Source organism: Trachurus japonicus, chromosome 15 (genome assembly GCF_045865225.1).
Source record: "Trachurus japonicus isolate A0001 chromosome 15, Traja_1.0".
In the NCBI taxonomy this organism is placed as follows: Eukaryota; Metazoa; Chordata; class Actinopteri; order Carangiformes; family Carangidae; genus Trachurus; species Trachurus japonicus.
This window is the reverse complement of record NC_140921.1, coordinates 13,973,702-14,001,620: the sequence shown is the minus strand read 5'-3', so window position 1 is coordinate 14,001,620 and position 27,919 is coordinate 13,973,702. Positions and strand designations below refer to the sequence as shown.

Genomic DNA, 27,919 nt, shown 5'->3' with positions numbered 1-27,919 from the left:
ATGCCATAAGTCTATTAGAATAACTCACTTAAGCTAATACCGGATCATGAGAAACACAATTACGATGCCCGACTGTCTCTGATGGTTAAATAAGTTACTGAGAAAGTGTAATGGCTATTACGTATTTGGCATCATCACTACTTATCCATATGGTGACTGTGTGAAAACCCTTTTTGTAGATCTTCTGACATCAGGCCACTTTAGCCTCTTTCATAATAACTTACAAAGCGAACCCTTAGCTGATATTTAAAATCGGAGAAGGTCATAATCCCTCTTCATTTATTGTTTGAAGGAATGTTTCGATAATTTGGGGCCATCATCACATTTTCAGTCCATGAAGAATTTGTGATCATTATTATTACGATATCTTTTTTTTTTCCTGAGAAAATTCTATAAAACATTATCAATGAAATATGTCTTTCACTTTCTGTTTTGTGATTTGTATGGAGGACCTGGGATTTCACAGGAAAAGTAATAAAGCATTTGCTTAATCTCATCTTTTAATAACATAATCACTTTTTCATCCTCTTAAATACCACGGTTAAGGTCAAGAGTGATATCACGCTTAGATCTGCCTGTTAAGTATGCATGCAACTTTAAATGTATGCAGTTTATGAGTCATCCTCATACATGCGAAAAATGGGGCGATGTTTACCACGACTCCAAAGGGTTATCTGTAACACAGGAAGTGTGTGTGTGTAATGAAGGAAGCCTAACTAAAGGATAAACACACCACACCTCATACTCTCTTGCCCTGTCAGATCCTGTCTCACTCTGCCTGACGGCTGCAGCGGCAGCAGCCGTCGGCCCAACGGGAGTGGCAGCTGCAGTTGCAGGTCTGACATTTTTAAATCGCTACAAGGAGCGTCAGCTTTTGTTGTCCCAAAAGCATCAAATCTGTTGCAGCACTCCACATGCAAAGACAGAACTAGGTGTGTTTGCTGCGCACAATTATCTCAGTTTCAATGGAACATCCTGTGCTCACAGGAGAAAGATGTGCTGACTAACCGACACTCCTCAAACATACTCACACCTATAAACAAATTCAATCATCATTGCTTGTGTGGGGAATTCCCTTGGTGACACTGTGTATTTGGTCAACCTCAACTGTCACTCCCACAAATGTGCATAAAAAGGAATTAATACAAACAGAAATGCACAGAAAGAAAGTGAGAAAGACGACGTGTTTACTTTATCAACACGTCGTGGCACGGCCCCGAACAAAAGGCCTCGTTTTTCCGCCGCACAATACTCCTTTGCAGGTTATTTCTGGTGCCCCGACGGTGGCGAGGGATGAAAGAGTGACCACAAAGGAAAGAATGCGGTTCCTGTTGTGGTCTTAGGGGGTCATGGGTGAGTAGATGTGGGGGTGGGGTGTCTGACTTTTCACATTGGGTGGCCCCTTGGGGTGCATGAGTCAAGGTCTGCCGTGGGAGAAGGGGTGTGGGGAGAAATTGGTGTTTATAGGCCAGAGCTGGAGGGATCAGAGGGGGTGAGCTGCGTTATAAGAACAAGACGACACACAAAAGGTGCCACCTCGGTTCAACCCTGAGAAGGAGAGGAGCGTATTTAAGAAATGTGAAGAGTCATGTTTGACACTGATGCAATATTTAAAACTAGGGTTTGCCATATAGTTTTCTATTCATGCCGTGTCAGCCACAGTTAACAGCACTGAACAAAAGTCCTGACAATTTCCCTGCAGGGACATCTTGGCCTCTGCTAGAACAACAACAGAAATGCAGACAGAGGAGGCACATGACATGTAAATCCCTGTGGTGACACGGTGTTCACTACTTGCGTTTGTGTACACTGGATGAGAATGTGTGCGTATGTACACGACGAAAGAGACAGAGGGAGAGTATGCCCTAGTTGTTTCTCTGCGTGTTTACTTTGTGAGTGTCATGTGACGCGACAGTAGAGGTAACACGTCTACGATGTTAACACACATCTAAGAGTGACTGCGTGACACCGGGAGTGTTTTCATAGACATTTTGTGTGCACATGCTCCATTTTTTTTGGCTGACTCCCTTAACTGCCATCAAGTGATGCCACCACACAATCTAGTTCTGCCACTGTCTGTCTGGCTTCTTGTCTGAGCTCACCACGGCCTCGGGGCAGTGGTTATTAGACACAAAGCCTCTGTTATAATTAACAGCTGATGACAGTAAGCTAAAGAAGCCAGCTTCTTTTTTTCTTTTTTATTGAAAACATCCCACTCAATGGGCACAAAGAAGCCCATTCACTTAGGTACATGAAGGGGGCTCAAAAGGTCTCACTTCCCTGTGTTTGGGCCTTCTGTTCAGGAATCACATGTATTCAAATGACACGGTGTGCAAAAAGGCACACAACCTCAGTTGAAAGTGGGCAAAGGACAAAAACAAAACTTTCTCTTTTTTCCCCCACTCTTTGGCTCTTTTCTTATTTTTCACTCTCCATTTCTCTGTCCATGCGGTTGCGTGTGTGTGTGTAGTCTCACTGAGTCTGTGGCTGCTGCTCGCTATAATACAACTGGCACATCAATACAGGAAGCCAGCACTTATCTGGATGGGATGGGGAGGAGGGTGCAGCAGACATGACAAGACATATGCAGAAAATGCAGTTTTATTTATCATAAAACCTTCTTTCTTCATTTCCAAATCAAAATGTCTTCTGGGGTGAACTTACACTGTACACACTATATTAATGAGAGGTAGGGGTCAGGGTTGGGTCAGACACGCCTCCCGGTCAATGGTATTTAAAAATATAAAATTAAATACCTGTAATCCTTGATTAAACAAGAATTAATGATCGTTCCCGTAAGTGATCCATTAGGCTATAATAATCTTTAATTGATGATGATGAACTCTATGGTTTTACCTAAATCTGAACTTCATGCGACTGCTGCTGAAGTGTTTTGTCTTCTGCAACTTTGTGAAACATCAACAGTCTGATTTTTATCCGGGCACAAGATCCATATGACATACTGTGATCATTACACTCTGCTTCAGTGCAGCTAAATTATAAGATGGAAAGTCAGGAACTGTAATCACTGTAAACACATGTGAATCTGGGGGAAACCACCCTGTTGCACCAAAACAGACCTGAGCCAAAAACCCTACTCTTATACATCAGGATGCCCTCACACAGAGAGGAGAAGAACGCACGAGAGAAACCATACACCTCAAAGGAGAAGAGACATGGTCATCTCTCACACTTGGGAGGGAAAGAGACAAGACGTGAGGCTGAATCTCTTAGAGGACGAAGATCCAGATCCAAAACATCTGGAAATGAGGCGCCGACTGCCAGGGGAGAGGGAGAGGTCCTCTCTGGCTGGGCCGACGGAGCAGCACCGAGACGCTTTAGCCGTTTCCCCTGAAATTCACATTTGGACAATGGCATTAATTCAAAATGACAAAGACACTGAGGTCAGTCCATCCCAAAGCCCCCAGATCATAAGGCAGCAACTTGATACTGAGACGGAACAGCAGATTTCTCTACCTTCAACGCTCGTAAATAATCCCCCAGGATTCACTTTCACTAGGAAAAGTTGGAGCATTAACTTGAAAAGCTGTGCAATGGCGTTAATACGAGCTGATAGTTTCAGCATGTAGGGAGAATAAAGCTTCATAAGCAAGCTGTTGACTTGGTAAAATAATCTCAGCTAATCAGCCGGTCTGCTCCTCCAGGCTTTGTAAACACACTGAAGGTAGGTAATTGAGAGAGAGCAGAGCAGTGTTGGGAAATACAGCATAAAAAGGCATAAACAGGTTTGGGATCGGCAGCACATAACTATTTATGCACCGGTCCAAAGCTTCTGCATCAGGCCCCTAACAAATAAAAAACACATTATGAGTTGCATCGAAGTGCAACGTTAGTGTACACACACAGAAACCCAATATATTTAGAGTGTAATTCCATTTGCTTGCAGTGCGCGCTAGTAAAAAGCGATCGAGATGCCTATCTGGCAGGAGGACAGGAAATTTGAGAAGCCATAACCAAACCAATAAGCCCAGCGATGATTATTCAACACCCTGGGCGAGAGGCAGCTGTCAGGGAGACACAGTCAAACACTGCGCGTGGCTTTGAACCTGGGCAGAGCCTTCGTGGGAGTAGAGAGATGAAGCAGGGTGGAGAGCTGCACGGCTCTGATGTCACAGTGGCAGCTGTGTGTATACGTGTGTGTGTGTGTATACGTGTGTGTGTGTGTATACGTGTGTGTGTGTGTGTGTGTGTGTGTGTGTGTGTACAGCTTAGGCAACAATATGGCAGTTAACCTTCCTTCAACTACCCACTGAGGTGACAGAGAATAATACAGATAATGTTTAACAAACACAGGTGACAGGGTGTGTGTGTATACGTGCGTGTCTGTGTGTGTCTGTGTGTGTTTATATCTTTTGATAACCTCATCCTGACCTTTCTATCAGGGGCTCGTCTTCAGTCGTGCTGGTCAGGGCCACTAATCATTTCACAGGCTGTTGCACAACACCTTTCATCAGCTCGAAGGAACAAACTGTGCTGCCAGTGACGCTCACACTTAATAGGTACAACCAGTAACCTCACTGTGCCCAACCACACACACACACACAATCAAATGTGTATAAAAGCCGTCACGCACGCTTTAGCAATATTTGGGCTTGGTAAGTTTTATGGCTGTGAGTAACACTGAACATGTAAAGCTTCAATCCAAAGACCAAAATACCAAGGAATTGTGGGAAAGCACTGAAGCCAACGCAGGGTGTAACACCTCATTACAGAGCAGAGCCAGCAGATGGCAGCATTTTACTTTAATATGTGCAGAGGTCATGAATCCACAAACTGCACAGGCACATTTAAATTATATTATAAAAGATTTTTATGACTTTATTTTGTTCTGTTTTATTTTTTGATGCATTGAACTTTGTGCACTCATCATTAAAAAAAGGTAATCTGTCTTTGGTATGCGACATTGATGCAATGAATTATATAAAAATATAATTTATTGAATCTATCTATCATGTATCACTTTATCAATTCTTTTACAGTACAATAATAAAACATGCAGATCTCCAGGGAACTACTAAACATTTTACAAACAGATGTCAACTATAATCAGATTGAGAAGAAGGAGCAATGATGATCCTAATTAAAAATAAAAATAAATAAAAATTAAAGATTCCCTTAAGTCTCATAGAGCAAATTAATGATAATACATGTTTACTTGTTTATCTAATGTCTTTTTTGTTGTTTTTTATCAGAAGTATATATTTTTAACTTTAAGATTTGTATCTTTTGTTGTCAGCAAAAATCTCTAATCCAGTTTTTTTTTTGGGGGGGGGGGTTTGTTTAATACTTTTCCTGCACATTAGCTGTTAATGTTTCTCTGTGTCATTTTATTTTAAACTAAGCAAACAAACACAATCTCAAACCTCCTTTGAGGAACGATCAGGATGAGATCTCTGAGGACACAGCTCCCTCTTCTGACACAAAAAATATCACTAACAGCTCATCCCACTGTGGCAGATGAATGTGAATGTGAATTAATCTTTCAAATATTACAATGATAGGGAAAAAAGTTGCCACTGATGGCCATGAGAGGAACAACAATTAATGAAAATCTAAAATTATTTGACAAACAACACAAGTGATACGGGCCAAATATTATAAAAATTGGCCCAAAATTATAAAAAAAAACAAAGAAAATTGCAGAGTGCAGCTCAATAAGAAAGCAGATGATGTAACAATACTCAGGATTTCTTATCACTTAAAGCATTTAAAATGATCCCAAAGGTCCTTTCATTCATCCGTTGAGGAAGGGACTACACAGGATCCTGTAGTGGAGGCAGAAGTCTGACCAAATAAAACCAAAACTATCTACATAATCTGTTTTCATTTTACTAATTTGCATCAATCAACTTTTTACAGTCAGGCTGGACTAAATTGTCCTTTGTGGTCCTCGTGTGTAAAAGGTTTAAAATCCCCTTTTCACGCTGCACTGGTTTTAATGACGATTGGCTGAAATAAACAAAACATTGTACCATATGTGTCGAGAAGTATGATTCAGCGTTCTGTCATGTTGCGTTAACTGAGACAAACCAACAGTAAAGACGTAATAATAAGTACGGCTTGATTTCAATTGTTTTGTCTTTGCAAACCAAAGTAAAACTGCTGAACAGGCACTGCTGGTGAAATCCATGACTACCCATCCTTTTTAATTAGGAGCATGGGCTGTAATTGATCAATAACTTAATGTTTGCCAATAAATGGATTAATAGAGGCGTGGAGATGGGAGGAAAATGGAGTTAGCACCCCATGAGAGCGCTCTCAGCGTCCCAGAGGTCTTATCATCTGCCCTCCTTGTCCCTTCTACTGCTCTATTTGCTGCTGACTGTCACCCAGCCAGATAGATAGAGGTCTAATAGAGAGGCGCGCTCTGTTAAGTGATTGAGCTGTAAATACAGATTGACCTGAACTAAGACTCTCATCATCTGTAAACTCATTCAACACTCCCGCGTCCTCTCCCTTGACGTCTGGGAGAGTCTGAATCATTTCCATCACTGAGCAGGGGGGGCATCACTGATCATGAGATAGACAGAGAGAGAGGGAGAGAGGGAGAGAGGGAGAAGAGTGGGCCACAAAGCTCATAGTGTAGTGTGTATAGGTGTGTGTGTATAGGTGTGTGTGTGTGTGTAAATGAGTATGTGAGAGGGTGCTGGAGCGTCAAACGACAGTCCCGAGATGATCTTTCCATCAGCCCCCACGGAGAGCGGAGATTGTCCTGGACAGAATTTATGGAAATGGTCATAAAACGTGAAGACTTCAGTAATGGGATATGTCGATAAAACCCACGTCTGCACAATCTACTGCAGTTTACTGAGGAGATGAGTGGTCCGGCTGTTAGACAACTCAAATCTAATTTTCTGAATATAGCCCTGTAAGTCAACAGCCCTAAAGGTTCCATAAATCATCATATAGGACAGATTCATCAAGGGCGTATTTATTGTTATGGCAGAGCGCCACTGCAGCATGAATCCTGTCACTGCGTGTTGTGCTCTGCTGGCAAAATTAGCTGTTTTCCTGCACAGAAGAAGAACAGATGTTTTTTTTCCAACCCTGCAATTATTCAAAACTTTAAGCTTAATACAAGTTTTACTTTCTAAAAGATGTCAGTTAATTCTTACTCAACGAAACTCAGATAGTTAAAAGAAAACTCTCAACAAAGGCATGTGTACTTGTGATATTGTATTATTATTCCTATAATATCCTCTAATACAAAGGGAAATAACTTTTAACTTAAATAATAATATCCAATTGTAGCGTGAGTGACTTTGCACAAAGTATCCAATAATGTGCACAGTGATAATTGGCAGTGGCTATTTCTCAGAGCTGCTTTATTCCCTGCTCTGTACTGCAGGTGTGAAATCGATAAGGTTAAAGTGATGGCAGTCCGTTTTAATTTCAGGGAATGTCTTGTCATGTGTTATTAAGAGTGGCTAATGACCTGCAGCCCCTCTGGCAGATGATCCTCAGCTCAACTTGAAAGAATTACTGGCGATGGGCGAAAGCTAACGTGGAGGATTTAGTGAAGAATTGTTAATGTGCATTGACTGTATTGAAATCTGTGAAGTCTTTGCTCAACAGCGTTTCTTATTTCAGGCTTTCTGTTTTTTATATTTTTATTTTAATCAGAACTGTGTGAACGCCAGGGACTCATTAAATGATTGCATATTAAAAAGGCGTTGATGTGGATCATCTGTGTCAAACCACACGAGGGAGATCACAACAGACAAACTCAAATAGTTTGTTGTCAGTGCTGTGAAGTATATTTACCTGAAAGACACACAAGGAGCTGTTTTATTTTCTACCACTCCTCCCTCTTCACTGGAGTAAGTCCTTTGATTGCTGATGCTCCACATGGGCAGTGATGCCTGCAGAGCCAGACACCCGGGAGAGACGCCTTATGAAAGCAAGCGACTCCTCCCTCTTGGGGAAGGAGAGGACCCACACCGTTTTACTAGCACAGAAGGGCAATAAGTGCGACAGGAAAACAATTATCCCCCAATCATTTCCGACTCTTCGTGGCAGTCATGGGCCAGAGCAGTGAGGGGATGAAGGTTACAGCGCAGTGTGAACACCGACTAATGTGTTCAACATGTTAAGCTTGAAAACTTACATTACAAATATACATTTTACAAATAGAGATATCTAGCAATATAGTGGATTTTTTGAGTTTTGAGAGCCAGCAGAATCAAAAATGAGTTGGAAAAATGTGCTTTTAATATTAAAAGAAATGCCAGTAAGACATTCATTTACCTGTCTGATTCTTTCTCTATCCGTTGTTGGTCTGTGTTGAGCACACCTGTGACCAAATGACAAAAACAGAAACATATTTTCAGTTTTTCTTCCATCAGTAATTCATCAGTCCTCCCAGAAGGTGTCTCAGGAAATAGCTTTGGAAAGCTTGGAAATAGTTGGAAAACACAAAATCACAGGTATTTCCATTATTTTGAACTAACAGCAGAGGTTGATATCTTATGAACTGAATCTGTCTGCATGTATAAAGGTGATATACTGTACGTTTTGTGGGGGCTGATCATTTACAACATGCATTTCAGTGTTTAGACCAGTAGATTTATTGCCATTTCATCTGTATCAATGCATTTATTAAAACATGTGGTTGTGGTTTATTGCCATGTGTTTGTTTAAGCTTTGTTGCTGGATGTCAGGCTTCATCATCAAGGCTGGAGCTACACTCCAGTTTATTGCTCAGGATTAAGGCACAGTGCAGCCCGATCTGTCCCCTGAACATATTTAGGTCTTTATTTGAGTCAGTGGTCGAGCTCAGTGTCAGGAGTGAAGCTGCTCTGGGGAAGCTTGAGCCTGGATCAACAGTAATCCTCCTCCCACTGAGGTCACAGTCTAGTTATAGGAGGCAAAGGTTCCCTCCGCTGTTTGCAGCCCAACTTCCATTAGCAATCTGTTAGCGGCGCTCCACTGAGAGGGAGCACACAAACATACAAAGACACACACACACACACACACACACACACACACACACACGCTCACGGCACAGACCTTGTTTGATGAAAAAGAACAATTAAGGGAGAAATGAGGGAGAATCATCAGGGGAAATGGCTGATGAAGACTTTATTGATTAGAGTAGCTCCACTGATCCAGCTCTCACTGTAGCAATTACCACCAGCCGCCTGCTGCCGGTGGGGGGGCCTCACAGAGCAGGGGCCCCCATCTGAAGACCATGACATGAAAGACACCGAGGAAGCCGTTTTGGACTACATCAGATAAAAGTACAGGAAAGACAATAGCCTGACATAAGCTAAACATAAGCTTGTGTTGAGTTTTATATTAAACTGAAACATTTATTGTAGTTTTTATTTATGACTAATCCTTGATCTGCAACATGAAATAATCCAAAACTTTCTTTACTTTTATCCTAAGGACACATGAAGTCTTTCCACTTCCTGTTTAAGCTTTGTTTACTCTGAATATTTTTGTGGCTTCTATCGTTGATCTATTTTTTCATTGTGTTTTTGTTTCCGGTCACTTTTACTTAGGCTAAACATTGGTATTTCCTGTGTAGGCTGGTCTCTATAAATATATTCCCATGTTAAAAATAAAGGTTGAATGAATTATTAATTCATGTTTTTGATGGATTATTCAGGTATTTAATATTATCTATTATAATTTGATTTCTTACTTATACCAAAGAGCTACAGAATAAGTAGAAAGACACAATAGATGAGATATATAATAGAGAAAAAGCAGAGCTGAACGTTTACTGCACAGAATCTGCTCTTCATTACCATAAATCATTATTTTTCCTGTCACTTTATTCACCCGTTTACTAAAACCATGTTATATACACGCATGCAGCAGAGCAGGTTGGGATCTGCTCATGACTGCGAAGAATAAAGCAACGTCTTCCTCTTTTTGTCCCCACGCACACACACACACACACACCACACACACGTACAAAGACCAATGATTAATTCAAATCCCTTGTGAATAAAGCAATAAAGCCTAATGGGGGCACATCTGAGTCAACATGCCTACATACCTACAGCAGAGGCCAGTCTGATCATTTCCATTTGTTTGTTTGCTCAGCTAAGACAGCTTGGTATTTGTATTTAAATCAGACTGTTGTCTCTTCAAAGACCAAAGACACTCGTTGGCAATTGATGTGCATGTTGACTTATCCGCGCCGTTGTTTAGATTGCAGACACACGCATGCATGGCTGAGTTGACATGGCGTCTTCTCTTAGCATTGGTGATGAATTGGACTTAGTTTAAATCTAACCGTCGCATACAAACAAGACAAGACGTATAATAGCCTGAAGCTCTCTGTATGAAAGAGAATAGGTGACATCTCATTGTTATGCCATGTGATGTTGTCATCATGCACTGTGAGGCAAGTGAACGTGCTGGATCAGATCAAGCACCTTTGGCCAAGATCTCAAGTTCAAAGGTCAGATGAGGTGACCCTCGGGGAGCCTTTGTCTAATTAGAGGTGAAAGGCCACGTTTTAATCTGAAATGTGACCTGGAGCTCTGTGAACAGCACCATGGTGTTCACAAGGCATCTTGGTTCCCTTTTATCATTACACTGACCCCAAAACAACATAATTAAGGATTTGTTATATTTTGAATTATGAAAAAAACTACAAGAAAACAGATTTTTTTTTCTTTTTAAGTAATTTCTCTATATGTTAAATAAATCAGACAAGGCTTGTGGCTATCTGCTGTTGCTATATCTAACATTAAGATCTGAATACAAGAGCTGTCTGTAGCCTTATAGAGCAGTACCAATGTTACATCTTGACGCCATCACGTCTTTTTGTTAACTGCGGTGAGCATGCTACCTAGCTATCCCTGGCTCATCTCATCTTTTTCCTGATAGTGTCCACTGTAGCGTCTGATCTGCCATGAAGACAAAACGCCGCTCAGAGGACAAAGAAGGTTGAAGCTTTTGCCAGTCGACAACCATCACTGCTTGTTCCCTACAAGAAAAATCATATGAATAACTCTCCAATGTATTGAGGAACGGTTGCTTTAGCTTTTATACAAGCAGCTGTAGAAGGAAAGGCCAGGTAAGGGCTGGTTTTAAAATATTTGACAGAAAAACCTTGAGGGGCAGTGTGTACAGAAGGAAAACAGTATCAGGTAAGGATGTGTACATATTCAACAAAATCTGCAAAATGGATACATCACCAAAAAAATATTTCTCTGCTGAACTTGAAATAAAACAAATATCAACTTTACACTTCTATTAAAAGTAAAACTACAGTATCAAACTCGTTCTGCTAACTGACCAGGCCTGAGTTATAAGAAACAAAGGATTTGACGACCAGAGCTCTTGCTCAGTAGCACCACCTCTGTTCGACTTGTTTCATGTCATCATTTCATTTCAGTGTGAGGATGGATGAAAAGCCACCAGTCCTCCCAGTAACGTCACTGTTCTCTCCACCTGCAGCTCACTAACTACACTCACACAGTTTCACAACCTCGTGGACTATTTCGCAAGGGCACAGAAGCAAAAAAAAAAAGAGATAACGGTCAATGGAGAAATATAAAGGGACAAACACAATCTGTTTCTGCACTAGATGGAGATGAATGGGGCGTAATCCATTGCCTTCCATCACACCTACCCAGCCTGCACCATGGCTCGCCGCTTAACCACAATGATGATTAATCCTACACCCACTATTTATATTTCCTAATTGTAATTAGCACGAATTATCAATTATGGTTAGTGCCTAATTGCCCTTCATAAAGACAGCTCCCCAGGTTTAAACAGGTCCATTTAAATAATGTAACTAATAGCTCTTGCCTTTACGTTGCGGATACATCTTCATTGTTCCACGCGTGAACCGTGATGGTTGCTCGTAATTTAACCGGGCAATCGGGAGAAGGAGTGCAGGTGGCACTGCGGGACTAATTATTGTTAATGAATTATGATGTGACCTTCTCAGAACAATGGCTAATCAATGCTCGCGTTGAGTGACAGTACGCTCTTGTGCAGATGCCAGGCACCACAGAGCCATTACAGACAGGCCTGAGCCATGTGCAAAAACAGGCAGCTGCAGCACTTTCTGTCCATTTTCTCTTGGTTTTTCTCATTATGTTCACTCTACTCTTGCTCACCACAACACTCGCCTCCATGTGGCTGTAATTGCTGTTTTTATGTGGACAAGACAAGCTCGCCAAATATACCCATGTAGCCTAATTCACAGAGTGAACAATCTAAAGTCCTAGCCCAGACACTGGGTTAAGATAACGTCACTTTGCATCCAGTGCCTGTGCTTTTATCTTTCCATAGTCTTTCACTAAGTAATCCTTCTTAGTATTTAATTGTCTTAATAATTATACCATTATCAATGAGACGGGACTGGAGGAATACAATACAATAAATGCCCTGATCCTCGGTTGGACACCCGACGCTATCTAATAACTGAGGATCATTTCCATTGATTTCTGAATCCATGTATATCTGCAAAGACACGTGAATGCCTGAGGAAAGCAGTGCATACAAGTGTGTGTCATTAATGAGACAGGATCCAGGGCAAATGACTGTTTTCCTTCTGCATGGATGCTACACAAAAATGACATAGACTTAGACATAGACATGACTTTTGTTGCATCAAATCTGATATTGGCTGAGACAAGGACAACCACATATGAAGCATCAAATAACATAACAACCACATATGAATTTGAACTTTTTATTTAATCTGTAAACTAAACTAGAAAAATGTTTAAAGGGAAGTGATTCATACTGAGCTGAACACGTCTGTATGTGGGGGAAAGTTTGCCGACATGGTCACACCGTGCTGGACTGTTAGTTGAGAACATCAGCGCTTGAACTGACCTTTACCTTGTTGTGACAGGGGTGCAGTATGACTGACAGTGTCCCTCAGCATAATTTACCCTGAGCCCCACATCGCCCTCCATCTCCTCTGTGATGCAGTTGACCCCTTTACAAATCACCCCCAACTTTACACATCTGCTGCCTGTCAGCATCTGCCAGGCGCACTCACCCGTCCCGCCCGTAATGAAAAACTCTCATTACTCGCCTCCACCCAACAGGTATACAGGCCGTTAGGACAATTACTGGGCAATGCCACTGACCTTGTTGTCAGAGAGAGTCAAACAAACACAGGGGTCTAACTGAAAGGAGCGCTGGCGGCAAAAACCCACCGGCATCCGGAGGAGAGACTTGGCAAAAATGAGGGAAGCTTTATGCCCGTTGAGGAAGATTGTACTGTATTGATCTATACTGGCACACATCAATGCCAATGGCCTCTGAGCGCAGATAAAGTAGAGACGCAGGTAGCGGCAGGATTCAATACTCCGAGATAACTGCCTCTAAATGGTCAGATTAAAAGACAAGCACAGGGGAGGTGTTAAATGTACAAGCTGGAGATTTTGCAAGTTGTAGCCAATTAACCGCTAAGTTGTGCTGACAGTCCTCCAAATGAAAGGCCACCATTAATTCTGAGGGTGGTTTCATGTCACAGCTGGAAAATGAACATGAAAAAGCTGTTTGAGCTCTGTAATACATCAGGGATTATTCATTAGTCCTTGCTTTTTCATGTCAAAGTTACATTGATGGGTTGCAGGTGTTACCTTCAAGATGTATTGTGAAAAGAAGCTTCATGCATGGAAGACATTAGTTACATGTCAAATGCATTTGAGTGCAGCAAGGTGGAAGAATATTCACAATTATTCCTGCTTGCAAATGCAATTACCACAAGACGATAATGTGACATTGCAGAAGAGTTAGCATTAACAGCTGTTTACCTACTGTACCAGTCTAGAACAAATCAGTTCAGCAGTAGCAACTATTTCTCTACTCTAAACCGTCTCCAGCACTGGAAAACAACCAATGTCACCAATGTCAACTCACTGATTTTGATAGCATCTGTTTTCCACTCGCCTGAAGTTAGCATGCTCACCACCTAGCCACAACCTTTCTCGTTATCTTGCAGTAGTGACTCATAACCTCCAATCTAAAGACGTAGTCCAAGTTCTTTTCTCTTCTTCTCATCAACAGCCACTCCAGGTAAGAAAAACCACAAACAGCAACAGAGAAACATTTAAATAGCCACTATAATGTAAACAAGACTATAGATGTACAGCGATGCTAGCGTCTGTGAGGCTAGATTTGCAGGCATAATGTGATGCTTTGCACAAAATGTGCAACAACAGGCCCAAATATGCAAAAACCACAGAAACCCCAACTACAAAGTTAAGGAATCTGACACAGAGGATGTAACAGCCTCCCTTGATGCTCCACCAGACACTTTCTGAGCCTTTGTTTGAGTCCCACTTAACAAGAGAGCTGGGGAGACAGTGGAGGACTTCAGAGAAAACAATAGACACCACAGTCTGTGAGTAGACCTGCAGCTTATAATGCCACTCCTGCCATTAGACAAATTATCTGACGTTTAGCAGACTGGGGGCAGCCTCCCCTGTGAAGTGATGACTTTATTGACCCTGGAGGGAGGTCTTGGATGGAAGTGTGTCTCTTTGGCTCCCTGCGGTGTCCGACAGGGGCCTCTCCTCCTCTGTGGAGTCTCGCTCTGGCCCCAACAGACTCGGAGCTGAGCCAGCTGCTGTTCCCGCTGTCTGAAGTCTACCTGAGGGCCTCTTTGTCCTCGGGGCTCGGTCCCTTTGTCCCACTGACCCACACAAACAGATGTCCAGCCACTGGGCTTTCTCGTAGGAAGTTGTAAACCTCCAGTGTGCAGTGGGCTCTATTCATATGGAGGGGCTACAGTAATGGCTGTGCAAGTGCCATACACATGCAAATGGTGACATGCAGACACCCCGTAGGGGCGGCTTTAACAAATGTTTGACTATGTAACTACTACACACCATGCCAGTCCACCAGACTATGACTGAGTAGCAATGAAACCTCAATGTAGCAGAGTAATCACCCTGAACTGTATAGGTGACACAGGAAATTGTATAGGGAGGAATGTGAGACCTTTTAACAGTGTGTAAACACGATGTGATCCCCCATGTTACTAACACTGGACAGGACTAAAAAACAGAAAAATGTCCCCTCTGCCTTCTGTCTGTCTGTCTGTCTCTCACACACACTGTAGACCTCACAGGCTTCTATGGTAAAATATGTTAATGCATAAACAGTTACACCAGCTGGCAGAAGAAAAAAGTACATTTTTATCACCAATTTGAACCTTTTCTAATTCCACAAAACGACAATAAGCAATTTGAAGCAAACAATAAGAAATGCAATAAGTGAAAACCGACATAATCTGGGTCATTCAGAGACAGAGAAGCTAAAGGAGACTTCTAACAAACCCCTCCTGTGTTGCTGCAGCTACTGGTTTGGTCTTCCAGTATCCAAAATGTCTGTGTGTAGCCATCAGGTTTTATCTGTATTGGACACCTGCTGAGAATATTGATCCTCTGCTGGTTTCACCATTTTAGCCATCACCAGGCATCAAGCTTTAAACAACCCTATGTCACTTCATATTGAATACTAATAGCAGTGACCACGAAGCCGATTGATTGTGAATATAAATCTATTACCTGAGGTGAGAAAACAATCAGCTGTATTCATTGTGCAGCTGCAATTTGGCTTTGAATGTTTTAAAGATGCAGGTAGAATAGTAATTCATCAGGGATCCTTTGAGTCCGTCACATCCTCACTCAGTTTTCTCTAATAAGCAAGTGGATGTTACTGTCATTTGACATGGACTATTACCATACTAGGACAGGGAAATGGGGCATAAACCATTTTCTCCAAATCAAAAACACAACAAACCTTTCCATCTCAGGCCTGGTTCTCTGTCATTAAACTATATGAAATGTGCCGCAATGTGCTGCAATGCGGTGTAAATTATACTGGAAATGCTAGGCTGGGAATGTTATTATCATAAAAATAACAATAACAACCAGAAAAGATGAAATTCAGGAAATAAGGAAAACAAAAGAGACCTGTATTTATACATTTTTATGATACCACTTTAAAAACATCACATCAGTTTATGAAAAGCAACATATAGTGGCTGGAAATAATCTTCAGCTGTTTATTGCCTAATGTTATATCAACACCTAAATATCTCTTATATATATTCAATGTGTTTGATTCTCTTTTTTCAGTTACTGCATCTACTAACATCTGTGCTCATTACTGACGCCTCCAATAGTTAATATTATAGTGACCTTTCAGTACTTTTATATTTTAATATAAAACTAAGTTATGCTATGCACTGATAGGAAACCTGGTGCTGCTGCAACATTTCCACAAATAGTCAGCAGTTTGTAAGCAGAAACCGTTTGGTTTCGATTAAGGGAAAGTTTTTCTGTTGCTCAGGGGACACGAAATCCCCTTCCTGACAGTACAGCATCTAAAATTGTCCAATTTAGGGAGACAGGACGATCTCTGATATGGATCAAGTGCCATCTGTGCCCAATTTACTTTCAGGTCGTGGATTATTGAATTTAATGATATGGGTGATTATCGACGAATGCTTTGAGCCCATTAGGTGGTCGTGTGAAACACTAATAGTGTTTGTGTCACGTGTCTGGCTGAGAGAGTGGGGGACAGACGCTTTAAAGACCGCGCTCCGGTCATCTCATTCACGCTGCAAGACTGACTGACAGAAGCAGGGGAGCCAAGTCCACACTCCGAGGGGGGATCATCACCACTAATCCGGCTTCATGAAGCTTGAAGACGAGAAGTCGGCGAAACTATGAGAAGTTCCTCTCCACACGCGTAATTACGCACGTCCGTCATTTTTTCTTCTTTGAGGCTCTGTCTGTATAAAGGATGCTGGAAGCCAAGGAGTGTGGAGTGACAATGACGTCCAGTCACAAAATTTCCTTTTCTATAATTGATATATTGGATCCGAATAAATTCAACAGCAAAAGGGTGAACGAACTTTCCATCGCCAAGGAGAAGTTTTCCGTGCCAGACGCAGAGGGAACAAGTTTGGAGTCGGACAGCACAGCAGGCGGAGACTTCAGAGTTGAACTCACGAAATCAGGTAGAGAAAACACACTATTTTACCACGACTTCTCAGCCTATGTATCAAAAATATACGCTACATACAATGTAATGTTGTATATTGTTCTGAATATGCCAATTATTTAAAAGTATCCAGAACTCGTCGTGTCCAAACGCTGTAAAATAAAACCGCATGGATAAAATTAATTTCTATACAGCGATCCAACAATAAAAAACTGTTTTTTCTGGGTCTAGACTTGCACCTGCAAACTAGACGCTATTTTCTATCAGATTTACTGTCATCTCTGTATGACCTTCCCTTAATTTCCAAGGCTGCGTTTCCTTTCAAGGAAGCCACAAAGGCTTGCTCCCAGAGCCCCAGCGTGTGATTGGCACTGGGACAGGCAGGCCAGATAATTGTTTAAATCGTCCCATTGAGGATGCCTCTGCGCGCTTTGATCGATATCCCATTACTGCATCCTGCATATCTCCCTCCAGCACCTTGCAGGTACAAACTTCACACCCCATCCATGTCTGATCCTAAATATCGTTCGATTAAAACTTCCCTTTAAATAGATGACATTTATCGATCCGCCCGCAAATATGAAACTCCATTAGCACGTCACGGCTGAGGTGGCGGAGCTGGATTTAGACGGGATTTCTTTCCGCAACATGACATTTGAGGCGCTGTGTGGTTTATAAATTATTTAAGGATTAGTGACCAAGTCCCCCACCTCCTCCCGTGAGTCTTTGCTCCGTTCCGCTCGGACGACCTCAGCATCCTCACCAAACACCTCACAGATGTCAACCATACAGGCACCTCCTGTGTCTGGTATTCAAACTCCAGTTCAGACTGGACAAAGAGGAACATTACTGCACAATGAAGATACATTTCTAACTCTGATGTGCCTCGAGGCCTTTAGCTTTTTTACATCTGACATCTGGCCTCTGTGGTCAGGAGGAGCTGTCCTCAGCACCACGGCCAATTCAGCACGTTTACTTTTGGGCCTTTCCCCCTATGAATTCACTTTATATTACTTTGTTAAATTTGCATTACAATAAGGAAGTTGTGTCTTTTTCTTGAAACAATAGTTTAATGATCACCTTAAAAAAATCAACATAAAAGTCAAGCTTTAATGTAAAATGCTGCTTCAATGTTCAAAGCATTGAATTCCATCCAGTGAAAAAGCTTTTGCCACTTGCAGACATATGGACAGGCTCTAGAGTCTAGACTGTCTACCTTAAATGGCTGAAACTTAAACTTTACACAGTTTGACCTGGAGATGAAATATGACTTTTCTCCCTGACACCATATGATTCCTCACATGGTCCCTTTGATGTTGGATATGAACTAACTCCTCTTTTATTTCCAGGGGAAGAGACAGGAGATGAGTTCTCCTCAGCCTCCAGGCATCATGCAGTCGTAGCCGACCCTCTTCTGCTCTCCCCGCCGACCGACACAGACCCCGACCCAGACCCCTGCCTCACCGGGGAGCAGGAGGAGGATGGAGAGCCGGCGACCACCACCACCCCACAGCAGCAGCTCCCCTCACAGCACAAGCGGCGGCGCCAGGACCAGGCCTGCGCCAAACCGCGGCGCGCCAGAACAGCCTTCACTTACGAGCAACTGGTGGCTCTGGAGAACAAGTTCCGCGCCACTCGGTACCTGTCCGTGTGCGAGAGACTAAACCTGGCCTTGTCTTTGAGTCTGACCGAGACCCAGGTGAAAATCTGGTTCCAGAACCGGAGGACCAAGTGGAAAAAGCAGAACCCCGGGGCGGACAGCACTCTGCAGCCCGGCCCCGGCTCCCTGGTGACCGTCAGTCCGAACCAGGCCGCCTGTGGGTCAAACCCCGCCGCCACCAGCTTCCACCAAACTTTCCCCAACTTCAGCTCTGGGAATGTGATCTTCCACACGGCCGGTGCTGTTCCACTTTCATCCACCGGAGGGCTCCTGCATCCCTTCATGTCCAGTGGATTCGTGCAGCCGACTCATTATTTTAATCCACATCTATGAAAGAGGCCAAGACTGACATGTTGCAGCTGGCGACACTTTTACTGGGACAAAATGACTGTAATCAGCTGCCCGGACTCATTGTGGCTGTTGCACCGAGGCCAGGTCGTGTTCTACAGAGTGAGGAGGGGAAAAGCACCTGTTTGTACAAGGTTTCTTGTTCCATCCTCTTATTATCATGGTTTATTTGGAAAGGAGTTTTATTACATTATTAAAGTCTCAGTCTTTCCAGGACTTCAACAAAATGCCAAAATATGTGATCTGCAGCTGAGCCCAACAATGATCTAAACATTTCACACTGCTCCACTATGCACTGACTGTGTGTCACTGTGTTCCCTGAAACACCCCTGTTCACACTGTGTGTTTATATTACAGCTCATACAGGATCATTTTCTGCATCGGTGTGTTTTACATTTCACAGCGTGGCATATAGTGCAACCATCCAACACCCAGCTGTGTTTCTACCTCTCCTGCACAGCTCACGTCTGTTGCCATTAATGCAACATTATCAGTGTAACTTAATTAAAAAAACATAAAACATCTGCGTGTGTGTGTGTGTGTGTGTGTGGCTTGCGTATTATCAACTAAACACATTTCAAATAAGGATGAATCATGTGACATTTTGTATCAACCTCAACATCAATTTGGCAAAAGGTGAAATCAGTAGGAAGTTGGTAATGAAGGTGGATGATCTAAAATGACTCATGCTGCCATCTCCTGGTCAACAAGGCCTCAGCTTTTACCTGAAGTAAAGTGAGAAACCTTACTAATGACTTAAGCCTCCAAGCAATTAAATGACTCTAATGTTTAAGTCTTAACAGCAACACACTGAAGAACAAATTAAATCAGCACCAATTGCCTTTCTCTAAAGTGGCAGAGAGTAATTATCTACATCCCTTCAAGTAGCTGAGGGTTAGAAACAAATAAAGTATTGGGCTAGTTAATCATTTATTAAAAGTATTTTATATGTATATGCCAGCAGCTAGTTTCTAGTTTCCTAAAACAAATCCTGTGTTTACAGTTAACATGCTGTCCCTCTAAGTACATTGAAGTAAATGTATAAATGACCAAAATGCATTCATGTCCAACATGCAGTACCATGTCTAAAGGTTTTCTCAGCAGTCAGTTTACTAATGATGAAGAAACCGTTTATAAATGTTTAATAGATTAGTTATAAGCAATAAATAAGAACAATATTTGGGTTGCCAGGTTGTGGGAAAACCCTCCTCTGCCAGAATATTTGCTTTGCCTTTGAAAAAGGAAACCCACAGGCTGTGCAACAATAAACAAACCATTAAAAAACTTTTATTGATCGCTTTGGAGAGAAACTGAGAGATGTTTGACCCTTTATCTGTGACTTACTAACATTTATAACTGCAGTCATGGGGTTAGCTATGAAATGAGAAACCAGAGAGGAGGCCAAATTAATCAAGGAGTGATGCTATACTGGAGCGTAGTTTCCCACAACCTGGAAACATTAAATGCTGCTCTTATTAATTGATTGGGTACTTGCAGGAAATTAATTAATTACTAGACACACATGCATGCATACATTAATACATACATAATAAAGTTAAAAACCAAAACATTCATTCTGTCCCTACAGGGGTCACAGTGCTCATTAAAAAGTTTCATTGCAGCAGGGAGAAAAGACTTCCTGCTAATTGCAGCTCATAAACACTTTATACTGTAAAGACTGTGTACATACTGCATCATTTATAGTATATATATAATATTATAAATACATTATTATATATATTTTCTGGACGTTATAAATGTAGGGGTTTTACTGAAACATTTACTACTGCTCTGTTGAGTCTATTTCCACTTACATACAACAACCACTGAGTGTCACCATTTCACTTCTTTTTCTCAACAGACTGTCAGTTTGCATCATGTGGAGACAGAAGTGTCATAATTACACACCGACTGATCCCTTGAACTATTTATTGAAATGTTGCACTTAGCCTATGATCACCAGTCTCATCAGGTAGAAGTGCACTGATTATGATTTTCAATAATCTACCACCTACACACCATACACTACACTGCACCGTAGTACGTATTTGTTTTGGTAAACAGATTTTTTTTTTTGGTCAGATCATTTTCCAGTGTAATGAAGTCATGAGTCATTTAAATAGTTAATTACCACATGTTTATAACAACATGTGACTGAAGCCCAGTGAATGATGGAGGATCATTTTCAGCAGGGGCTTTGCCAGCAAATACTGTATATTGTTTACAGACAGAGAAGCTAAATGATGCGGCGGCAGATAATTTAATTTCATTCTCTGCTCTATAGGTGTAATTGATTCAGAGAGATAAACTCTTCTATTACAACTAATTTAAGTGCTTTGCTTGATGTGCAGCATGACTGATGTAATGTATCTCCCACTGAGCAGCTTGGGGGGAGAAACCAGCAGAACAGAAGACGGGGAGAAAAGGTTTTGGTGCCTCAGCTACAGCCCAGTGTGATCAGTGCAGAGGAGAGGACTGTGATAGCAGAGCTTCAAACCCGCTGTCAAGCCAGGAGATGACATCTTTCAAGGGTGTGTTGCGCCTTCACCACTGTGAGCTTGAAATACACAGGTTGAATAAGACGCTTCTGTCAACTGTATATGGGCAGACAGTGAGTGTGCTTCTGCTAGAAGAGGAGGAGGAGGTGGAGGAAGAGAAGAGCAGACTGGGAATGGTTGGTAGGTAATTTTCCTCTGACATCAGGTTGACGTTGAGAGGGCTGACAAACACCCTTCAATTAGATAGAATTTTCTCACTGCTGTCAAAACCCGGTCAGTGTCGGCCTTGTCTGTCGCTGAGGTGCTGGTATAGTGGCAATTTACTGCTTCCTTTCATCTCTTCTCTTTCCCATGTGAATACTTTTTGCACATGCTCGCTCTCTTTCACACAAAACACATTAATAAAAATGCGGTACCCCCTCCCTCCATTTAGATTTGTTTGTTCTGACTGGTGCAAATGAATGCCTCCCCCCACCTCCCCTTCATATGGTTCAGTGGTATTTTCCATTCCAACAAGGCCTGGCATGCAGCCGAAGAATTTGACAGTTTTGATCAATACTCCAGGGAATCAGGCGTTAGGAACCCATCCCGTATTTTGGCTTGAGGCAACTGTTATACGACAATGTGATGAATAATTTTGCAAGGTGTCTAAGGGAGGGGTCAGTAAGGTCTGGGCGAAGAGGGCATGTGTTTAAAATTCATGCTGGAGAATGCTCTGGGACAAGGTCAGATGTTAATAGTAACAGCGTTTCTAACCTCTGAGTGTGTGTGTGTGTGTGTGTGTGTGTGTGTGTGTGAGTGTGTGTGTTCAGTGTTATGGGGAGAAAATTCCATCTTCAGCCCCTGTTCGCTGTACTTATCTCTGGCAGAGAAACGAGTAGGAGGCTTGAATAAATAAAATGGAGCTGAGGATTTCCTGACGTGTGTGTGCGTTTATGTGTATGTGTGTGTGTGTGTGTGGGCTATCTTGAGTTGTGGAGGTCCACAGGGACCGGCATCGTTTCCACTGAGGTTCACGGGTCAGGTGAGGAGACCGGGCGGTGGAGCGGTGGTGGGTGAAAAGAGACATATGAAGAAAGAGAGACAGAGGTTTGCAGGTAGATGTCTGTGGGAGTGTTCTTTCTAAGGAAACAGCCATGCATACTGAAAATACCCAGTATCTGATTCCCTCTAATAATTCATTAAATAAACACACATTACATTTTCATCTGTCTCCTGCATAAATCAGGTCTTGTCCTTGACTCAACTACGAGGAAAACAAGCTTTAACGCTGATTTAATCTTAGAAAGGTCAAGTGACTGATTGGTTGCATATTTGAATTGAATAAACCACTTAGACTTGCATTAACATTATCGTCATATCAACATAGTGATGCACCCAGCAGGTACGGAACAACATTATGATGCATTTGGACAATGAGTCTAACATTCATTCATTCTTTTAGCTCTGTTTTTGGTCTCCATCTGCTGATGAGGAAATATCTGGTCTCTGCTGTTACTAGGCAGATAGTGACCAGCGGGTTTATGACCGCAGTGATACTGAACCAAAATATGAAAGCCAAACAAAACAATGTGGTCAATGACACCGAAATGTCCATGGACCTGATGGAAACTGCAGACTCCGATGATAATATTCAGTGGGATAATCACCATGAGATTTCCTCTTTGACGTGTGATCCATAATTTATATAAAAAGGTCACAAAGGACGTCACAGTGTTGCAGTAGTTAGCACTGTTGCCTCACAGTAGGAAGGTTGTGGGTTTGATGCCCAGGCCTGAGGCCTTTCCATGTGGAGTTTGCATGTTCTCCCTGTGATAGACTCTCACCCTATGTCAGCTGGGATTGGCTCCAGCCCCCCACAACCCTGACAAGCAGTAGAGCCAATGGATGGATGATTGTAGCCTGTTTGTCTGTAACAGTCTTAAAACTTGTGCTACAACTCTGCAACAGTATAAACAAATACATGTTTCTATGCGGGAAACAGCAAGTATTTACAAAGAGTGACATTTCACTGAAAAGTCAACAACTGAATGAACTCCGCTTACTAGTACTTCAACAGCAACTCATTGTCTTCGCACAGATATATTTCACTCATAAGAAAATAACGGAAACAACTCATTTGTCATCCTGATATTAACAATGAGACAACTAAACAAACCCTCTGTTGAGATGCTGTGTTCTGCACGTTTACAACCCTCTCACTTTGTTTTCAAGAACAATGAGAGACTTTTTTTGTTTAAAAGCAAATCGAAACACAGACAGACAAGTATAGGTCCATTATGCATATCTATGTTATAGATTTGTCTATATCCAGAACAGCTTTAAAAGCAGCAGTGAGGAATCGCCAAGTTGGTTTATTTATAAGCTTCAGTGGCAACAGTTCAGATATTTGCTCCTACACGCTCCTTCCTAGTGCTGCATATTCAAAACTCTCTGCTATTTGTCCATCGGCGTACAATTTTATTACAGCTGTATTGTAAGAATGTGCTATACACGGCTGTTTTGTCACGTAACATGGGTAAATGGATTTAACAGACACCAGATCAGCTGCGGTTTCAAGATTAAAAGCTCACTCAGAGTTCACATCTGTAACATCTGAAGACTGCCTTTGATTGGCGAATAAACTTTCCAGAGGAATTGTGAACGCAGGAACGCACAAAAAAATCTTTTTCTATCTAATGTTTACCAGCGGTCAGCTCTCTGTGAACTCTGGCTCTTGTAAAATTCATTATATCATATACCATCTTTATAAATGAAGGTGTGCAACACAGGAGAATCTGTACTTCTCACATCATACACCTTGTGTATTTCTGTTGCTCTGTTGGGAACATTGCTGCCTTGCTTAGATGCTTAGAGTGACATGAAAGCAAAAGCTAGTCCTGGAGACTTCGCACACATCCTGCCTTTGCTTGAAATGCTAGAGTTTTGCTTGACGTCTCTCTTAGACGCTTTGTATTTCAACTGCATCCTCCAGCGCAGCGGGGGCCCCGGCCGAGGCAGGGGGAGATAAAACTGATTTCTTCAGAACCAAGCGTCAGTCAGTCAGAAGGAGCAACCGACTTGTAATGGTCTTTTAATCAGCTGCAGAAAGTGAAAGTCAGGTTGAGGTTTAAAAGAATGGTGGGGGTGATGGGGGTCCTCAGTGGTTTATGGACATACTAAGCTGTACAGTACCACTTCATTTCTGGGTCACTTCAATGACAGGAAGTGGAAGCCATAAAAACTTAAACAGCTCCGATAGTAAAAAAAAAAGAGAGGTGCGGATCATCTTTGCACAGTCATGTAGAATATCTACATTGTGATTGTAACAGCAGCTGTTTCCTTTGGTTAAACCCAGTTTAAATCCTCGAAGCTAAAAAGACAAATTACCCAAACGCAGGACTGCCACTGTGCTTCAGGAGGAACAAATCCTAATGCTTGACAATCCAAATGTTTCCTTCTGTTTGCCTGCAGTCTGTCATCATTTCAGCTGCCATCTCCAGCTGTTACCACCCATTAGGAAAAAATGTAAATGTAAAGAAATGAAATCGTCAAAGTGTTTAAAGTCTGTTAGTTTCTATTTTTCTGTATTCCTAATTAAATCAGAGTTTCTGTTTGGTGTGGCTGATTCTATTTAGACTGGTTTCTGTCTGTATATTTGCCTGAGGGAGGACAGTGTGTTCAGATTTTCAGGGAAAGTCAATATTTTGTCTCATTCAGCCTGGGTTTGCCCTCCCTCATTGATTCGCTCCCTTTATGATGAACAATGTGGTTTTGATAAAGCTATTTCTATACCTCCCGCGTTGAGAAAGTTCACTGTGAGAAACAGAAGATTTGAAGTGGCAAAACAATTAAAGACGCTCAATTGAGCTACAGTGAGAGCAATTATGATTCTGAGTGAGACTCCAGACCTAATCTCACTTCAGGGAAAATGTTTGGATAATTTCCCACTTTGGGTTTTTACTCAAAGACATTCCGGAAATGGCATGCCAGTGTGAGCTATGTCTTTGGATAAATCTCTGACAGGCAATGCCGATTAAGTTTGTCTGGTCCATCTTTTCCCCTTCCTCACAAATCTTTTGACTTGATGTGTTCTAATCCTTGCACACGGGCCAACGCAGACATGTTGATGTGATTACAAGATCACTGGCACAGGAGTCAAGCACAGGATGAAAAAAAAGGGGGAAAAAAAGAAAGAAACAACCAGATTTTCCAAGGAAAAGGCCTTATGGTTTGGCAAATGAGTTGTAATGTGATTTAATCGTGAGTAAGATGAGGGGGGATTCCAGATTCTTGAATCAACTTGAACTCTGAGCTGAACTGACGGGAGTGTGTTTCCCATCTGCACTCTTAGAGGAGGCTGTGCTGAACTTTCAAAACAGTGGGTGCTCTAGTATAAAACCACTCTACCGTCTGATCAGCTTGGACGACCGACAGAGAAGTCATTAGTTAAATCCGCTGCAGCGAAGAAGAAAAAAAAAGGTTGTAGTTGTGTAATGCATTTTGTATGAAGACTTACAGTATTGGTTTTCAGCGATGATAAATATTGAAAATCCTAAAAAAGGAATTGATGTCCGGGCAGAATGTGGGTATTGATATAACCTTGGGTCAAAACAGTGCAGTACGTCCTCCAATAATTGGTGAGACTTCCTCGCGCTGCCGATCACTGTTTAATATTCTCTCCACCTCTCCTCTCTCTGAACACTGCAGCTTGACCAGATGTGTTGTTTCACAGATCTGATGCATTCAAAGGTCAGATGCACTAATCACGCAGAAGAGGACACAGTGCTGTTAATTACAGTTTGTCTCAAAGTCAAAGACCGCAGTGCTAGAAGAGAGCTTATCCTCCCTCGTGCACACACACACCAACATGCACACAAATGATCATTAGTGGACATTATCTCGCAACGGCTGCTGAGTGAACTAATGGCAATCTAATGAACTCTTTTGCTGCTGTTAGATTTGGGTAAGAGATGCAACAGTCTGTCCGCCTCTCTCCTTTCATGCAAGGATTCTGCATAGTAGAATTTCTCAATCAAAGCTCAGAGCCTCAGAGCGCTGATGAAATTATGATGTTTCTGTGCCGGAGAGTAAACACTCCAAGAACAGCTGATATCTATATATTTGACTCCAACACGAAATGCTGGGAAGGCAGAACTGGAGGCAGCAGAGAAGAAACTTTCAGGTTTTTTTTTTTTTTTTATGAGCCTTGCTTTTTTTCCAAGGATATCACATCAACAGTATGTGTAAAAAACAAAAGCCCTGTTTTATAGTGGGATAGGCCTTTATAGGAAGTGTCGATCAACTTCCGATTGATGACAGAGGAAACTGTGCTACAAATGCACTCTTACAGTAAATCCAAATCTATTAATCAGTATGAAAAAAACACAAACACAGAATCATTCAAACATCCGGAGGTAGAAGTGAAACACTAAAAAGCAACAGAGAGAAAAGTCATAATTCCTGAGCTGTTCAATTGTTAAATACTAAATCCAATATACACACACAGTTTTTGCTCTGTTTTTGGTCTCTACCTTCTTCTGAGGGAACAATGGGAACGATCTGGCCACGTTCAGGTGAGCAGGTTGTGCACGGTGGGTTTTAGAGATTTTTTTTGCAGAGAGAAGTTGAGGTAAAAATAACTATGACAGAGGTGAGAGAGAAGCTGAAGGCCAGATGCCCCGGAATAGGTATAAAGCATAAAGCTGAGGGATTAACTCATCAATGTTTTCCAATATTATACTGTAAACATTAGGATAATTTTACGTTGCTGAGACATTTAAGTCACAAATAAAGGAAAGTCAGGGTTCATCCTGTGAGGAACCTGAATAACTGTTTAATATGAAAAATCCTTTCAAGATATTTCAGTCTGGACCAAAGTGATGGACCAATTAGCCCATGCTGCTATCCTTATGATGATAACAGTGTTTAATGGTGTGTTTGAATATGAATACAGCAATTAACACATGCATCATCTGATACATTAGAGCCATCAAAACTGATCTAGGTACCTCTGCAGGGACGTCTATCTGTTAGATTCAGTTAATGGCCACAGCTTGTGCATCTTTGTGAGATGTGAATAAATCGCAATCAATTCAACAGGAATTAACAGCAATTAGACGCGGAGTCTCATGCATATGGATATGCTCTAAACGGGAGGCTGTTTATTCAAATGAGACTTTATCTTCATAAAGCAGCGTCAGTTTCCCAGGGCAGCCGCTTTCACTTGTCAGAAATGAACCATCTCACCTCTTTAAAGTTGTAACCGGTGGGAGCGCCAAAGATGAGCATCATGGCAGCCCCTGACATTTCATTTCATTTCTCTCATTTTTTTTTTTTAAACCTCCTGTTTATTTCTTGCAAGAGCAAAAGGCAGACGTCATAACGAATGGTGAGGAAGTTGGCTCTCCACAACAGAATTAATTTCCTTCCTGTAAAGAGGAAACGCCTCAGTGATTTGAGA

The 27,919-nt window shown here is 41.9% G+C and overlaps 1 protein-coding gene and 1 long non-coding RNA gene across 2 annotated transcripts in view; one reads left to right on the top strand and one right to left on the bottom strand.

Moving 5' to 3' along the window:
* Positions 1-27,919, bottom strand: part of LOC146973336 (uncharacterized) — a 93,703-nt gene that overhangs the window by 34,216 nt on the left and 31,568 nt on the right. The gene's annotated exons all lie outside the window — the stretch shown is intronic.
* nkx1-2a (NK1 homeobox 2a) lies at positions 16,288-19,026 on the top strand. Its single transcript, XM_085798997.1, has 2 exons — positions 16,288-16,987; positions 18,321-19,026. Exons 1-2 carry the CDS (start codon positions 16,771-16,773, stop codon positions 18,962-18,964), a joined length of 861 nt encoding a protein of 286 aa, XP_085655123.1. The 5' UTR covers positions 16,288-16,770; the 3' UTR covers positions 18,965-19,026.